The 17,046-nt window shown below is 34.5% G+C and overlaps 1 protein-coding gene across 1 annotated transcript in view; it reads right to left on the reverse strand.

Moving 5' to 3' along the window:
- LOC150104988 (zinc finger CCCH domain-containing protein 15) overlaps nt 1-17,046 on the reverse strand; it is a 179,097-nt gene that overhangs the window by 74,214 nt on the left and 87,837 nt on the right. Inside the window, exon 4 of the mRNA XM_090396091.1 lies at nt 13,115-13,258. Coding sequence (XP_090252217.1) covers nt 13,115-13,258 — 144 coding nt within the window. The remainder of the gene's footprint in view (nt 1-13,114; nt 13,259-17,046) is intronic.

Here is a 17,046-nt window from a genome sequence, read left to right on the forward strand (position 1 = left end):
GACTTATCGAAAAGCATGACTCAGAACTAATTAAATTTGCCAATAAGATCAACTACCAGTCGTTATAAAGTAGCATAAATTGCTGATATTGTATGAATTATATAGTGTAAATATATGCATATATAAAAATATAAATATAAATGTAAAGGTCGGAATATGTACATATAGATGTAAAAATATAAATGTAAACACAAAAACACACACACACAATACCATAAATGTAAATTAGTAGTTAATTTGTCTCTAAATGAAGGATTTTTATTCACATCCATTCTTTCCCTCCCTCACATGTGGCAATCATTCTCTCATGGTTCGTACCTCATTTCACACATTTACAATTTACACCTTTTACTAATTTCAATATACCAACTAAATATAGGATCTCTTAATTACTGATTTCAAATATCATGTATCTATCAAGAAACTAATATTCTTTTAGCCGCCCCCCAATGAAATTCTGGTTTCAAATAAGTATATACCATGATTTGTGAAAAGCTTGGCTAATATCTAGCATACATCAGTTTATAAAAGATTCTGATTCTGAGTTCAAACATGATCTTGATCATGCTTCCACTGCTTGAAAGGAAGAAGATGGAGTTCTGCAATTAAGCTGGCTTTATTGGATAAAGGACTCAAAATGTATGGGGATAAGCAAGAAAAACAGTATGTAAACTGAACATTATATCAGAAGATCCAAGACAAAGTTACTGATCTTGTTTTTGAAAGCAAAACATTCTTGACATGAGAAGGAAACTTATGAATGCAGAGTTTATAAATAGGACAGCCAATGCAATCAATTACAGGCCTTAAAGCAAATTCTGGTTTATGGATGTTGGAGAAGATCATATAGCTTGGGGACGGAAATTTCCATGGAAAGTCTTCATTTTTCTTAAAGTCATCACTCCCAAGAAATTATCTATAAGCTTGTTTCATCTGTAGATCCGACTTAACAAAAACAAGGGGGAACATAAGTCTCAGAGTATTAAGGTAAGTTTCCCATGGTATTCATTCTTGTCTTGTATTACAATAGACACACACACACACTACACTACACTTATTTGAACTTCAGTATTAAATGACTTCAGTCGTCCTACTGAATCAATGATGTTGCACTGTTGAATTTTCTGTTATGTATGTGTATGAAAGTGCTTTTATTCCAATTATTTCAAACTAAGGATGACAATGAAACATGGATGAAAATATTATGGTGTTAAATAAACTGTCATGTAACTTATTTGAATCGTTAATTTAGTTCCTCTGTCCTGTTATTGACATAGTGAATGAATGAGAATGGGATGAAACCAGTGGTAGCGTGTCCATAAGGACTGCAGCCCTTATGGACGAGCCACCACTAGAAGACACTAAATGACTTAGACAACCAAAATGTACCTGTTGATGGAAACAAAGTATACATTATGATGGTACAATAAAATCAATCATGCAAAAAGAATCCTTATTTTTTTTATTTTTATTTATTTATTTATTTTTTTTGCCAGGGAACAAGGGCAGACAGTAAAAAGTCAGTTGCAGGACAATTCCATCCTCAACAGCAGTGTTTCCCAAACTTTCAGGACCCATATATCTCTTTTAGAATATTAATAACACTGACATCCGTCCCCCCCCCCCCCGCTCAGGCAAAGGCAATTTGGGAGAAGTTATAATAATACTCATTCAAACACAAATAATTATAAAGGTATTTATTTTTTGACATTCGCATTATAATAAATTACGAACATGCAAAACAATTTTTTAATTATTAAATACATTTTTACTTATGCACCTACTTAAGGGGTGCTTAAGAGTCAAAGCTGTATAACTGAGAGGAGACCTCCACATAACCTTTAAAGGAATGCGGAGAACCGACCAGGGCTTCTGACCTAATGTCCAATCCTCACCTTCTCGTGGTGCACCCTGTTGGGTATCTACTTTGATATTGAACGAACGAGGATGGGCTGGCAATTTGGGATTTAGCCGACCAAATTGTATTCTTATTGGTTAAACCAAAATAAAAAATGATGGTACAACATGACAAAATTTCATGCCGGCTGGGGCGTCACCCGGTTAAACAAGGCCCCCGTTGTTTTCGCCAGGGAACCAGGGTGAACAGCGAAAAGTCAGCTACTGGAACAAATCTGAAAACAAACCCCAACTCAACATCACCAGAGTTAAAGATCGGTACTATCAACGTAAGAAGCCTGAATGGCAAAGAAATGGAGCTAGCTGAGGAATTAGATAAGTACCAGATCGACATAATAGGGGTGACTGAAACAAAAAAGACCAAAACTGGTGAGATCTTTCTGAGCAATAAATACAAAATGTTATATTCAGGCAATGACAATCAAGGAAAAGGAGGAGTAGCCATAGTATTCAACACAAAATACGAGGCAAATCTTCTTGAATGGCAGTCAGTCTCAAGTAGAGTAATGTGGGCAAATATGAGAATGGGGAACTGGACAACGAGACTTATTTGTGCCTATGGTCCCACAGAAGGTTCTACTAAGGTAGAAGTGGAGGAATTTTTTGAGGCTTTAGAAAAAGCAACTGACACAATGAAAAAGGAAAAGTTGGTCCTTGTTGGGGATCTAAATAGTAGAGTAGGAAATGATTGTGAGACATACAAAAATATTTTGGGAAAATTTGGAGAAAAGAGCAAGATAATAATAATGGCAAATATCTGTTGGATTTCTGCTCAGGACATGGACTGGTTATTACTAACACCATGTTCCAACATAAAAATGTGCACAAATTCACATGGAGAGAAGAGGCTAGGAATAAGAAAAGTCTCATTGACTATGTTATTGTTGATAGTGATGTTTTCTCCCTGGTGCAGGACACCAGAGTGTACAGAGGATTTGAAATTGGAAGTGATCACTATTTAGTCTTGAGCAGGATAAAATTGAATTTCATATTGAAAAGAATAACATGTAAGAAAGTTTTAAAGCAAATAAAAGTTGAGCAGCTCTCAGATGTGAACTGTAGACTAAAATACAGAAATGTTATTGAAAAGAAAATGAAAGAGTTTGAGAACAGGAATCAAACCTTGGAGATTCAGTGGCAAACTCTGAAGGAAACATTGATTGATTCTGCCAGAGAGGCATGTGGTGAGGTTGTGTGCAAGGATAAAAAAATCAGAACTCCCTGGTGGACACAGGAAGTTAAAGAGGCAGTGAAGGAAAAGAAGAAAGCATATCAAAAGTTCCTGGAAAATAAGTCAGCTTTTACTCTTACAGAATACAGAGACAAATGTAAGAAAGCTAAACAGTGTGTAAAACTAGCTAAACAAAAGTCATGGGAGGACTTTGGCAAGAATATAGAAAATAAATATCAAGAAGGTGGCAAAATATTCTGGAGGTTGTTGAAGAAGCTTAGGAATGGAGGAAAGAGTGCTGTAAAAGGAATTAGAGATGATAAAGGTGAAATGAAAACAGGAGAAAAAGATATCCTTGAAGTATGGAGTAATTACTTTGAAAAACTGCTAAATGAAACAAGCAGTGATGACAGCACAGTGATAAAAAACACTGACCAGGCATGCAGTCAGGAATACATATTCATACTTGAAGTAGAAAAAGCCATCAAAGGCTTGAAATGTGGAAAGGCAGCAGGAGTAGATGATATTCGACCAGAAATGCTGAAGTATGGTGGTATGAAAGTCTTACAGTGGCTGCACTGCATAGTTCAGAAAGCCTGGACAGAGGGACGAATTCCCGATGATTGGAGTAGAGCTCTCATAGTACCCATATATAAAAAGGGAAATAAAACTGAATGTGAGAATTACAGAGGTATTTCCCTACTGAGTGTTCCTGGCAAGATCTATGCAAGTATACTTGAGAAACGGTTGAGAAGAATTGTGGAAGAAAAGCTTGGTGAAGAACAAGCTGGATTCAGGCCAAATAGAGGCTGTCAGGATCAGATCTTCACTTTACGACAAATAGTCGAGAAAGCACGGGAATATAACAAAGATCTGTATTTAAGTTTTGTCGATTTGGAAAAGGCATATGACAAGGTGCCAAGAGAGAAGCTATTCAATGCGCTGCAGTTATATGGTGTCAATGGGGCATTATATCAAGCAATACTTAGTCTTTATTTGAGTTGTGAGTCAGCAGTTAGAATTGAAGGAAGTACAGGAAGATGGTTTAATGTTAAATCTGGTGTGAGACAAGGATGTACATTATCCCCTCTGTTATTCATTATCTATATGGATCACATTATGAAGGAATGTGGTATTAAACCTGATATCAAAATTGGAGATGTTAATGTCAGCTCTTTGCTTTATGCGGATGATGTTATACTTCTAAATAAATCCGCTACAAGTCTGCAAGATTCTCTGACTAAATTGAATAGCTGTTGTAATAGATATGGTATGAAGGTCAGCAATAAAAAGACAAAGACAATGAAAATAGGCAGAATCATTGAAAATGTCAACTGTATTGTGAATGGAGAACCTGTGGAACAAGTAAAACATTTCAGCTACTTAGGCACAATTTTTACTGAAGATGGTAAACTAAATATAGAAATAGACAACAGAATCAGCAAAGCTGGTATCGTGGGAAGTCAATTGAATAAATTTATATGGAATAAGAAAGAAATTAGTCGGAACACTAAATTAGCTGTATACAAGACTGTGTTCAAACCAATTTTAACTTATGGATCTGAGAGCTGGGTCAGAAGTAAAACACTTGACCAAAGACTAGAGACCGCAGATATGAGAGTCCTGAGAAAGATTAGAGGCGTGAACAGATGGCATCAATGGCAATATCATATTAAAAATGAGGATATTAGGAAAGAACTTGACATTGTCAGCATCCAGGAATGCGTTAGCAGAGCTAATCTCAGGTGGTATGGTCACTTAAACAGAATGGGAGAGGAAAGATTAGCAAAAGAAGTGTTCTCTGCCAGGTTGGCAGGAAAACGACCCAGAGGAAGACCAAGATATAGGTGGATTGATACGGTACAAAGTGCCTTAGGCGATAGAAATATAAGATCTGATAATGTTGGAGTCTTGACAAGTAACAGACTGATTTGGAGGAAAATTGTAGATAGGAAGTTAGTAATGATGTAATTTTTTCATGTAGTACTGTCATATCCTGTACACCCCTTGAGGGTACATGGCAGGAATTTGATGATGATGATGACCTACTTTCTCTACTTAATTTCAATTTATCTTCAATTTTATTTACTTATTTTTATATATTTTACTTTTATCTTTCCTTATTTTGATCACACTTATCTCTTTCATTTTTATTTTCAAAAGATAAAAATAAAAGTTTTGCTTATCACTTTATATCAAGCATTACAAAAAGAGTAACATAACTATAATAATATAGTTATAATATATTGTATACAATATATTATAACCAGCAGTGAGCTATGGAAATTTTAACAAAGGGCTCGCATCGTTAAGTAAAAAAAAGTAGTATTTCACACAAAAACTTTTATTAATACTGCATGATCTAAACATGAAATATTTGCACACAATCATCTGCATTAATTTATCTTACATAAGAAAAACATTTTTTACTATCAAAATATAATAAGAATAAAATCTTTTATAATCGCACATATGCAATAGTCTGCACTTTTTATAAACAAAATAAATTTGTTTTGTTTGCAATAGAAGTTTTTATGACAAATGATCTATAAATAATAAATAAATATTATCTAAACACAATAATATTGAAATATGTTATATTTCTTTTGTTTTTATGCTTCAAGTGATAATCAACAGTACCAATCAAGGAGAATTATTTTATAGTCCTATTTATTTATATGTGATTACCAAAAGTGAATTCTTATTTGTAAAATGGTAGTAACAGTAACTATAATATTTTATTTAATAAAATCACTTTCAAGACAATTTTACATGAAAAAAAAAATTACTGTCTGGTGTACATTTACCCAGAAAAAAAACTCACTCTTTACAGGTTAACATTTACAAATAATTACTTTAAGGAAATACTTATGACAACAGCTGTCACGCCTTATTTCCTTCCTCCTTCATGTCTTGTGTTCTTCTAGGAGGATCTATAGCTGAGCAATGATTTTCTAGAAAAGATTTCACATAGGGATTCGGATTAAATTCATTCAAGGGTTTCCCATTTATACATATTGTAATTAAATCCAAAATATGTTTTATAGTGAGAGAAGATCTCTTCATCGTTATGATATTATTCATCACACTAAAAGCTCTTCGGCTTCAGCGCTGCAAACTGCAATTGTTGCCATAATCACTTTGGCTTTTTTCACCGTGCTGGGAATTTCGTTTTGTAACTTTCCAGTCAAAGCCATTTCCACTAAATCTCTAAAATCATTCATTTTAATTTCATATTTCAAAATAAAATTTAAAGATCTTATTCTCTTTTCTCCTTCTAACTATGGACATGTAACTTCTTCAATATTCCATGTTTCAAGATAACACAACTTTAAAATGTTTTTCAGTTCAACTTCCAAATCCTCATAATTTTCATTTTTAAGTTTAAAATTACTTTGCTGCATTAATCTATCATTTAAAGACATTATTTTAGTAATGTTTAGTAATGTTTCTTGCAGTAGTTTGTGAAATCTGATTTTGCTTTATTTTGCTATTCCTTCAAATTCTTTTGATTTTAACATGGTATCAATTTTAGATTCATAAGAACCTAACAGAATTTTTAATATCATTATTTGCATTAATTGTTTGCATGATTAAGGAGTTAACCTTATAATACTTATATTGCGACTTTGTAGCGCTTCTGACAGATATAATAATTCCTGTGGGATATCAATCATTAATGATTGATATCCTACAGGATATCAACCCCTGAAATAACTAGATCTTTAAAAAATTCCAAATCGAGAAGTCGGTTTAAAAAGCCCTTATATTTATTTGTATGGTAAAACCATACGATTGGCTACCAGAAGTGTAAAGATAGCATGAGCTTATTTTATTTTCAAACTTGGACGCATTTGTTATAGAGGAGTTGAAACAATAATTCCAAATAATCTATACAATGCCAAATAGACTAAGTTTTGTTTGATAACCGTATGAGTTTGTCGCTTAATATATTTAATTTTTTTTTTTTTTTTGAAAAATAAAAAAAGTAAACAAGACGAACAAGGGGCTCATAAATTTGAGAAAAATTTAACAAAGTGCTTGCGTGAGCCCCTTATAGTTCACTGCTGATTATAACTTATATACAATATATTATATTATCAGAGATAATATAAAAATTATTTAAGTATAAAGAGCTAATAAGCTTCGTTTCGGCAATGAAAACATTACTAAAATTAAGGGGATATTAAATCCCACATTGTTTTAAAACTGAATAAGAAACTCAAAGATAGGAATCGGAGAGTTTCTTGCCGACTATAGTAAACTATAAAGTAAATTATTAAGGCTCGTGTGCAAAAAGGGGCTAAAAAAGAGGGTGCTCTAAAGGAGTATAAAAGGGGGTTGCGCCTGGAACAAACGTGGCTTTTTCTTGATCACATGTCGTATCGTTTTCCTGTTGGGCGGTTCGAAGGTGGCGGGCAGTTTCGCGTAAAAGGAGGGGGGGGGGGGTGAAGTCTGTGATGTCGGGCAGCGAGCGTTCGTAAAGAAATGAAGCTGGATTCTATGCAAAGATGAAGGAAGAAAATTCCAGTCCTAGCAGAATAAAGCCATCGCTGGAAAGCCCCATTGAGATGTTCCTGAAACTCAAAGATTTTTTTGAGTCCGTTCCCGCAGAAAGAATGAAGATAGCGTAACCCCTACGTTGGCATATAGACAGCCAAAATAGATGATAAATATCCAGACAAACACGTGGCGCAGAACAATGTGGAGAAAAAAGGTCTTTAAGGTGCTACTGTTGTCTGGTGTTGCACCACCTTACCTCAGTCCTGACGATATTTTTGGGGTGCAAACTTTGTTTGCTTACACACGGATAAAGGATTAAACTAAATTTATCAAAGTCTAACCAAGTGCAAAAAAAAAAAAAATAAATAAATAAATAAAAATAAAGTTCCAAAATCATATGGGTTATTCACTCATTAGCCTTTGTCAGAGTAAATAATTTCTTATAACTTCACTAAAATATTATTTACATTTGTTCAATATTTTGTGTCTTGTCTGAATTCATTTCCACACAATAAGAATTTACTTTCAGAGCTACTCTACTACAAAGTAAACATGGTAAAAACTAAGGTCAGCCATATTGATGATATAATAATTATATCAATTCTTATATCATCAATATTTAATATTACAATATATATTACATGTTGTACCATCATTACATATTGTGGTTTAAGTCAATAAGAATATAATTTGGTTGGCTATAACCCAAATTGCTAGTTTGATATGATATTGTAGAAACGGGGTGTCTTTATATATTATTTTTGTTTCTGTAATTTGTCTTTATATATACTTTATCTTATCTCTTTATGTCAATTCCTAAATCTTTAATCATGTCTGGTTCTCTTATACACCTCTATTAACTTTAAACTTATATCCTCCTGTTCCTTATTTTTACCTCCAGTATTCCTATTTTTATTATGCCAAGGATCTCTAGATATTTATTTGAATTAGTGACTGTGCCTCATGAAATCCTTTTATGCATTAAATATTACTACTTTTGGTAGATATCCTTCCTTACACTTATATACAGTTGTGGCTACCTTAATCTCGTATTAATTATCTATCTTTCCCGCTCACAAGCTTGGTTGTTTTTGAGAACAGTGCATCAAAGAATTAAAATATCAGGTGACACTCTATTAATATTTAAACAACAAAATTTAATTCACATAAAACAATTTATACTAAGCTTGCAGTAATAGAATAAAGCATCTCAATTCAGATCTATATAAATCAATTAGTTAAATTCCTGCATTTTACTCAGACAAATCATATCACGTATTTAACTAGTTTTCTTAATATAAAACAGATCATTTAGCTGAGCATTGGTACATATTACTTAACTATTAACTCTTAATCATCGAGCACATAGCCCATATCTTTTACACACAAACGCTCCTTCCTTTCTATGCTGGGAATATTCTATAGGCAAGTTTCACCAATTTGGCAAACAGTTACAGTCTGAATTATTTCTCATACAAATTCCTGACAATTAATTACCTTCTAATCTTCGACTGTTAATTATGCCTATTTAGATCAGCCTCTACTATAGGGTCCACTAATAAAAGTTCCCTTAAAAACTCAAAAAAATTGGAAAAACAGATACACTCACTTTCGTGGTGACTACTGTTGTGTCGTCCCTTCTTTCTTATTATGTGTATCTTGTACCTTTCATTGCTATATCGGGACAACTTATTCAATTTTAGCTTTTATTATTACAGTCGCAATATCAAATTCTATTGCGTGTGTCTCTACGTTAAGTAGGTTGCGTCATTGTTATGCGATCCACGTTAATAATAAACTTAGCCTTATGTCTTGCTTCTCTTATACTCCTTCTTATGTAACTTAACCTTTAAGGGCCACCAGAAGTTTACCCGTTCCCTGAATTCTATAAATTATCCTGATCACTCAGGCAAATTTATTTTTTTACTGCGCCAGCCTGAGCCTTAAAGTTAGAGAAAGACTCTGCCTTTAGGTTAATTATAGAATATCAAGTGTTACTAACAATATAAATCTAATTCCTAGAAACTTGGGCTCTCTGGCATAATTTTTCTTTATTTGCAGTCGTGCCCTTACTTTCAATTGGGGTATTCCCGCACACACACGTTCTTAGGTTCGATGTTTTATGAAGGGTCAGGGTCAGTCATCATGATCAGAAACACATATAAGTAAAAAATCAAAATATTTATTAAATTCAATTAGTAATGCCATACAAGTTAAATTGATCATGAAATCTAATGTTAAACCTCTACCTTTCATTCACTCTCTCAGTCTTAAAGCATTTTAGTACTTTACTTCAAAATATCAGTAAATTCAATAACTCAATACATATTACATTTATGATTACAACTCATTTTGGACATTAAGGTACTTTAACACAATTTTTTTACCTCTTTTGGAATAAACATGATAGAATCTCTATCTGGTTGAAAGTCCTTAAAGTTCGCTTCAAGAAAACATAGTCATTTACACAGATCTTAATTCTTCACCCTTTCTTTTAATACAAGTTTCAGATTGCGCTCTTTTAAATGTTAGTCAATTCTCAAAAGGGGCTAGAACAAGTGAGAGTACTATCTATTCTCTTTCTTCGGTTTTCTGCCGTCCTTCATTCTTTGTTTCGAATCTGGTTGTCTCAACCTTGTTGTCACGTAGGTTACACATGCTCGCCTGGGCTGGATGCTATCTTTCTGCTGAGGTTTTTTTTTTTTACGTTGATGATCTTCTCACCACAGCCTGCGGTTAGTCTTGCCGAAACTCTATTGTGGTGTCATACCGAACTCTATCGTAAGTCAGCCCTCAGAAATGAGAGCTGAACCGCGAAGAACTCTCAGAGCACATGGAGAGAAAACTCAGGAACAAGAAAAAACAGGGCTCATTTACTTCCGTGTCGCGGGTTTTATTCGCTCTCCTAGAGCGCCGCCTTTTTGAGTTTGAAATATCTTATCGTGTCACCCATTGGTCTCCGTTTGGGTGACTTCACTGATTAACATACGGGACCTTGTTTCGGGGAACATATGCGTCATGATGCCTTCTAAGATGTGATACCCGCGGGTGCTTACCCTGATCTTACAGTATTTAGGGTGATCTTTGCCCTATGTTATTGAATAGTTTCTTTCACTTACAATTTTTCATTAATAATTCCTCTCTTATTTTGCCCCTTTTTCTGACTTACATTCATGTTAGACACTTAGATATAAAACTTGAAAATTCACAAAATTCACAGTTCATCATATAGGAAGTTGTTATAAACAAAAACATATTTATACTGCGCTAAAATGATAAGTATGCAAGTATGTTTTTATGTTAATTGTTAGATTCTGGAATGGTGACCTCAAGTAAAGTTTGAAGTCGCCTATTTCAGATCTAACACTACCCTCTATGGATCTGGCTTCACACTGGAGTTCTGTTCCTTTTTCTTCCATGTCAGGTTTTCGCTTCCCTGCTTATGCCAGCAATAGACTTGTTGACGGCCTGCGGAGTCAGTATCTTCCTGGGGCTCAGGCAGAGGTTCTTCGGCTTACGCGTAGTTGCATGTGCGTCGAAGGCAACGAAGCAATTTCCTTCCGCTTGAGGATTCCTTCTCCTTGGACTAAAGCTCCTGGCGTAGAGTTGTCATCAGGGGTCACCATGCGTTGCCTGGCAGATCAGCTTCTCTCATCCTTCCTGACGACTGACCAACGGTCTCTGGATCATCGATGAAAACTTCTGGAACTGATCGTGCGATCTTTTTGCCAACGCCTTTTATTCACTCACGAATCCTAGCATGGAGATATGGGACCCCCGAACATTTTGAAGAAATTCCTTGATCCTTTTCTCTGACTGACCCATCTTTTTATTTTCTCCAACACTCCCTAAATCCTATTCGTTCTGGCAGCGGACATTTGTTTGAAGCTTTTGTCGGTCCACCCAGCACTGACCTTGAGCGTTTCCATGTAGAATATACACACAAATTTTGATGTCCATATAAGGAGCTAAAATTACACTGTTTACTAGTGGCAAGGTATTGCCTTAATCCTACACCTTCTAGAATATTCCCTTATTTGGCAGTGAGCATATACAATTCCCATAGGGATTATTTACATTTAACAAACATCTATGTACAGGTTACAATTCTTACTGGGCTTGATCTGGGTAAAATTTTATGAAAAATGCTTAGTATCTATGGAACGACATAAACATTTTTACAATATCATATCATATCATATTGCCAGCCTGGTTGGCCAAGTGGTTAGCGTATCTGCTTTCCAGCCAAAAGGTTGCAGGTTCGAATCCCGTCTTGGGCATGGATGTTCGCGATTGTCTTAAAGATATTAGTGGTGGTGGTTGGCAGTAGATGGCATTGGCGTAGATGATGAACATAGTTGTAGTTGATGGATTGAGTGGGGGGGAGACAGAGAATTGTGGAATAGATGCCCTCCCTCGATGAGTCTTTGGACTCCCAGGAGGTGTCATGTAATAATAATATCATCATCATAATGATGATGATGATATATATTACAATAAAAATTTGATTGTATTATTTATAAATAATTAATAAAATGTATATACTTTATTGAAATAAATATTCAAAAATTGTACAGCACTACTCTGAAAATGCACATTAATGGTTAAAAATGTGAGGGATTGGGAATGGTCAGCCCACTCACCATTGGCATCTTCATTTAGATGCAATGTGTAATGGGGGAATGGCAGAAAGAATAACACAACATACTCAAAAAGTCCTGGAAGGAAATTTATTAATTATTTCTCTAGTGCCTAAATGTTTGCAAGAGTGAAAGTTAACTGTGCCATGTATATATCTTAACTATTACTGGAATGAGAAAGAAGAGTTGTTTGCTGCCCCCCCTCCCCCATTTTCTTTTTCCCTCAAATTCATCCAGTTAGCCAGACTGGTAGGCCATGTGAACAGCATTATCCACTCTCCAACTAATAGGCTCTAAGGTTCCAATTTCACATGAGCACGGATGTTTGTGAATGTCTTTAGGTATCAGGATAGATTTATAACCCTTTAGGAGAGGGGAATCACATAATATAAATAACATACACTCAGTGACTTATCAATTATCTGACATTCGAATTACCAAACACATAGTTAACCAATCCATGAATACATTAGATTATCATCTGTCTCCTGCCAACAAAAGGTTATTTGCAAACCTATAGTAAATTTTGTACCATAGACAGGCTAGGATAGAGAGAGAGATTTTTTTTTTTTTTTTGTATTTTTCATTTATCCTCAGTTAATCAACAAAAAATTGATTCCCCAAAGTAACTGGATAACTGAGAAATTACTATGCATGATTTACTTGATGCAAGAGGGAGAATCATGCCTCCTCTAAGCAAACTGATACTGAGTAGTTATAATCTGTTATATATTTTGGGTATTCTTATACTAGTCTTCAAGTAATGTATATTTTTTGCATAAGCTGAATTAACTGTCATAAGCCACTATTCATAATGATGTTAACAACAAAAAGTACAAAAAATCTTGATGAACCTAAAACATACTCTATACATAGAACTCACCATCATCATCCCGAACATCAACATATATATTTCTCTTTTCACTTTTCCTTTCCACACTTGGATCATGAGAAAATTTACACTTGTCTCCTTTAGCACAGTGACCTTGTTTATAAAAAGCACAAAGTACTGATTTGGGATCAGCTCCTAAAATAAGAAATAAAAACATTGTATAAAATATGAAGTAGTAGCCTTGGGTAAATATTGCACATATGCATACTAGATGTGCAATATCATGTGTGTGCATAAAACAGTAAAGCCAAATACAGTAAAACCCCTTTTTTACACTTTTCAGGGGACTGATGGAAAAAAGTGTAAAAAGCAACAAATGTAAAAAAAATTTTAAAAAGGCTAAAAGATGACTTACTGCTAGTATGCGAGTCTATATACTAGATTACAAAATTTAATAACTGAAAATAAATGAATTTACAATTACTTACATTTATCTATTTAAAAAATCTTTAAGTGTTGATTGTTTTTGCTTTTAATTTTTTTTTTTTTTTTTTTTTTGACATAGCGCCAGATTGCTTTGCATTGGGTTCAGTGCTTGACCTGTTTTTTACTATAGTGCTCAAAGAGGAGACGGAGAGTCCAAGATCTTTTACTTAATACTCATGTGTTCCGGCATGCCAATATACATGTCACAGAATTGCCATCTTTTCTTCTATAGAAATACATTTTCTCTTTTTTCTCCATGTTACTAACATGGATAATCCACCACCACAAATTGAAAGCAACTTTCACACGCTAAATTACGTAGCAGAAATTCTGCAATATCGATTAGTACTGTGATTGAAAAATCACGGTATCGCTCATCACTACATTACTGCTGCAAGCCACTGTGATAGCAGAAACGAAACTACAGCCGAAAGAACACCATATGGGAACAAAAATGCACAGATTTCCGCAGAAATCGATTCAAAAATCATTATTGTCACCAGAGAAAAAAATGCAAATCACAGGAAATAACGTCCACATCAAGTTGTTAATGGCGGGAAAACAATATATCGTAAGAATAGGTCTTAAGACAGGACCAACGGAAAATGACGTAAACTGCAGGAAAACATAAATTGCGGGAACGTAAAAATGAGATTTTACTGTATATTAATTCAAAAATTCAATATACTTTATTAAGACAGACAAACTTGACAAATGATCTTGTGTTTGCAGAATCCTGTTACAATTTCCACTACTGCTGCAAAAGGATTAGACTGTATCAGAAAGTATTGTTCTCTGTATCTTGAGAGGATACTATACGTGATACAGGAGATTAAGAATAAAGCCAATGATAGAATGGAATGGAGAAAATTGCTGTTGCACTACCAGTCCCAAGAGTGATGTGTGATATACTAAAAGCTTACTATCTATGACAGGGGTGAGCAACCTTTTTAAGTGTGCATGCCAAAATCGCCAGATCTTTGATGTAAAATTTTCTCACGTGCCAACCGAAATTTTGGGGAACATATTATTTGGTGTCTTAAGTATTGGGAGAACCTTTCGAAAAATCAAAAACACACTAGAGCGATAAAATCAAAGAATATTGTAAGAATGATTATTGTAATGAATGTAAAAATTAGTAATGGAATTTTTATTTAAAAGTCCTTCTACCCTGTTGATAGCATGGATATCTTTTACTTGCATTTAAGTGTAATTCTAGCTGCCATATATAGCAACACAATTTAAAGATGCAATTTTTTAGATCAGTAAAAGAGTAAACAATCATTTTGAATTTTTTGCTTTTTTTATAAAGATATCAGACAAGTTTTTTCACGTTTTTCCAATATGTTACAGCGCACAATCTCATAAACATTTTACTTGACTAAAGCACAATAAAATAAAATAAAATTAAAGATATTCTTTTATTAATTCTTAATCCCTTACGAGTAACACATAAAAATTACAGATAAAATAAAATGTTATTTTACCTACATAATATATTAAACAAAAGTTAATCTTTACCATTTTTAGCAGAAAATATCAAATCAAAACTAGAGAAAGAAAATAGTGGACATTTTATTTATTTAGCATCAATGAGACTTCTGCTGCTGCATCACTAATGACAGATTGTAACCTTTAGAGATATGTGTGCGCTACTAGTTTCATCTGTAATGCTACTCCTATTACGAGAGTTAACAAAGTTCATCGCTGAGAACAATGATTCACAAGAATATGAAGATGCAAAAATGGATATTAATGCTGTTGCAAGGGTTTTAAACATGCAAAAGTTTATGGAATAGTATTCCAAGTCCTTAGTACCTAATTTTTGCACTTTTCTCTGTTACAACCATCTCTAATCACTCCTTTTCAATATTTTCCAAGTCATCTCTGAGGTCAACAAATTTCTGCCTCCAAACTAAGCCACTTTGAAAATCGATGAACTGCATTTCAAAATCATCCATAAAAACATCTGCAAGTTTAATTCATCCAGTTTTATAGTGTCTAGAAACTTTAATGAATTTTGCAGTTTCTTGATTCTCTGAACTTAAACAAATCATAGAGAGAACTGCTCAACAGTTGACACAGTGACATTTAAAAATAGCTTTTGAAGACATTGGCAGTCTGTTTTGTCATCCTTTTGGAGATCATGGATGTATTTCTTTAGGTTTGGAAAATATCTAAATCTCTCACTGTCTACATCTCTCTTAAAAACTCCTAGTTTCATTTCAAATGCCTTTATGTCATCAAAACAACATTAAGAGTCGTACCAGAGCCCTGTAGTTTAAGGTTCAAGTCATTTAAACATTCGCAAAAATCTGCAAGAAACATCGGTTTACAAACCCTACACGTCCATACATGTCTAGGGAGATCAAAGCCCTCCAGACGAGATGTTGGATTTGAAATGGGAATTTGAAGATTGGAAGTATGTTGAAGCCAATACTCTCCCCATGACTAGCATAGGTCAAAGTTCTGGTTGTTCATGTATTGCACTCCTCCAGGCAGAGTTTAGGAACTGTTTCCAATTATTTTTGTCCATAATTTGCTTAAAGCTTGGGTCCTGTGAAGGGCTATATTACTGAGAGTTGGAAACCAGTAGCCAGAAGTAGCTCTTAGAGCATCAGAGATTATCCTCATAGTTTGATTCAGCTGGACATTGATTAAAGAAGCATGTGCACTGTTCAGCCCTTCAGGAGCAAATACTCTGCTGTGCAATAAACCAAAGACAGTGTAAAATCTTGTATAGACAGAATTTTTAGATTGAATTCTTTCTATACCAATTTTTCTTAGGAATTCAAATTAATTTACATACTTGTAATATTGGTTAATATTTAACTATTGATTTGCTGTAAAAAAACAAAAGACAAAGGAAAAAAAATGTCTGAATGAAATGTAACAATAGATTATGAAGACAAAGAGATATCCCAGACGGGATTAAGAATAAGACCTAAGGCCATCGCACACACGAAGGTCAAGAATGTACGGGGTTTCCTGTCCTAACGCAGTGACCTAGAAGGTGGGAGGAAAAGACCTCTATGAATACACAGGGGAATAAAATAGTAGCAAGACCCAAGGTCGATGAAGCAGCATAAAAAGGGGAGACATCGAGAGAGCAGACACAACACGACAGGATAGGAAAGTTTTTTAGAGGAAGGCCAGTCGTCATGAAGAGGGTTTGTTTCAGAGAAGGTCAGTGGCAATTAGCTAGAAGACCGTTTAGGAGGAGAGGTCGTTTCGATGGTCATCACTGGATAAATTCGTTTTCGCCCAGTTTATGTTCCGGCTCCCAGTTCGAGTATGTCCTGCCGATTCTAGGTCAAGGGACCCAGTTCCAGCCAACAGACACCCGAAGATGCTAGATGGGTCGTTTATGCAGTGAAGAAAGTAAGTTCCGGATTTTCACCCACCAAGATTCCTGATGATCTCCGCCTGTGGAAGTGCCCTTGTCGATATCAGAAAATGGTGCCCGTGTGTGTGTGTGTGTAAGCAATATCGGAAGG

Source organism: Typopeltis vanoorti, chromosome 7 (genome assembly GCF_054136105.1).
Source record: "Typopeltis vanoorti isolate ZY-2024b chromosome 7, IOZ_Tvanoo_1.0, whole genome shotgun sequence".
In the NCBI taxonomy this organism is placed as follows: domain Eukaryota; kingdom Metazoa; phylum Arthropoda; class Arachnida; order Uropygi; family Thelyphonidae; genus Typopeltis; species Typopeltis vanoorti.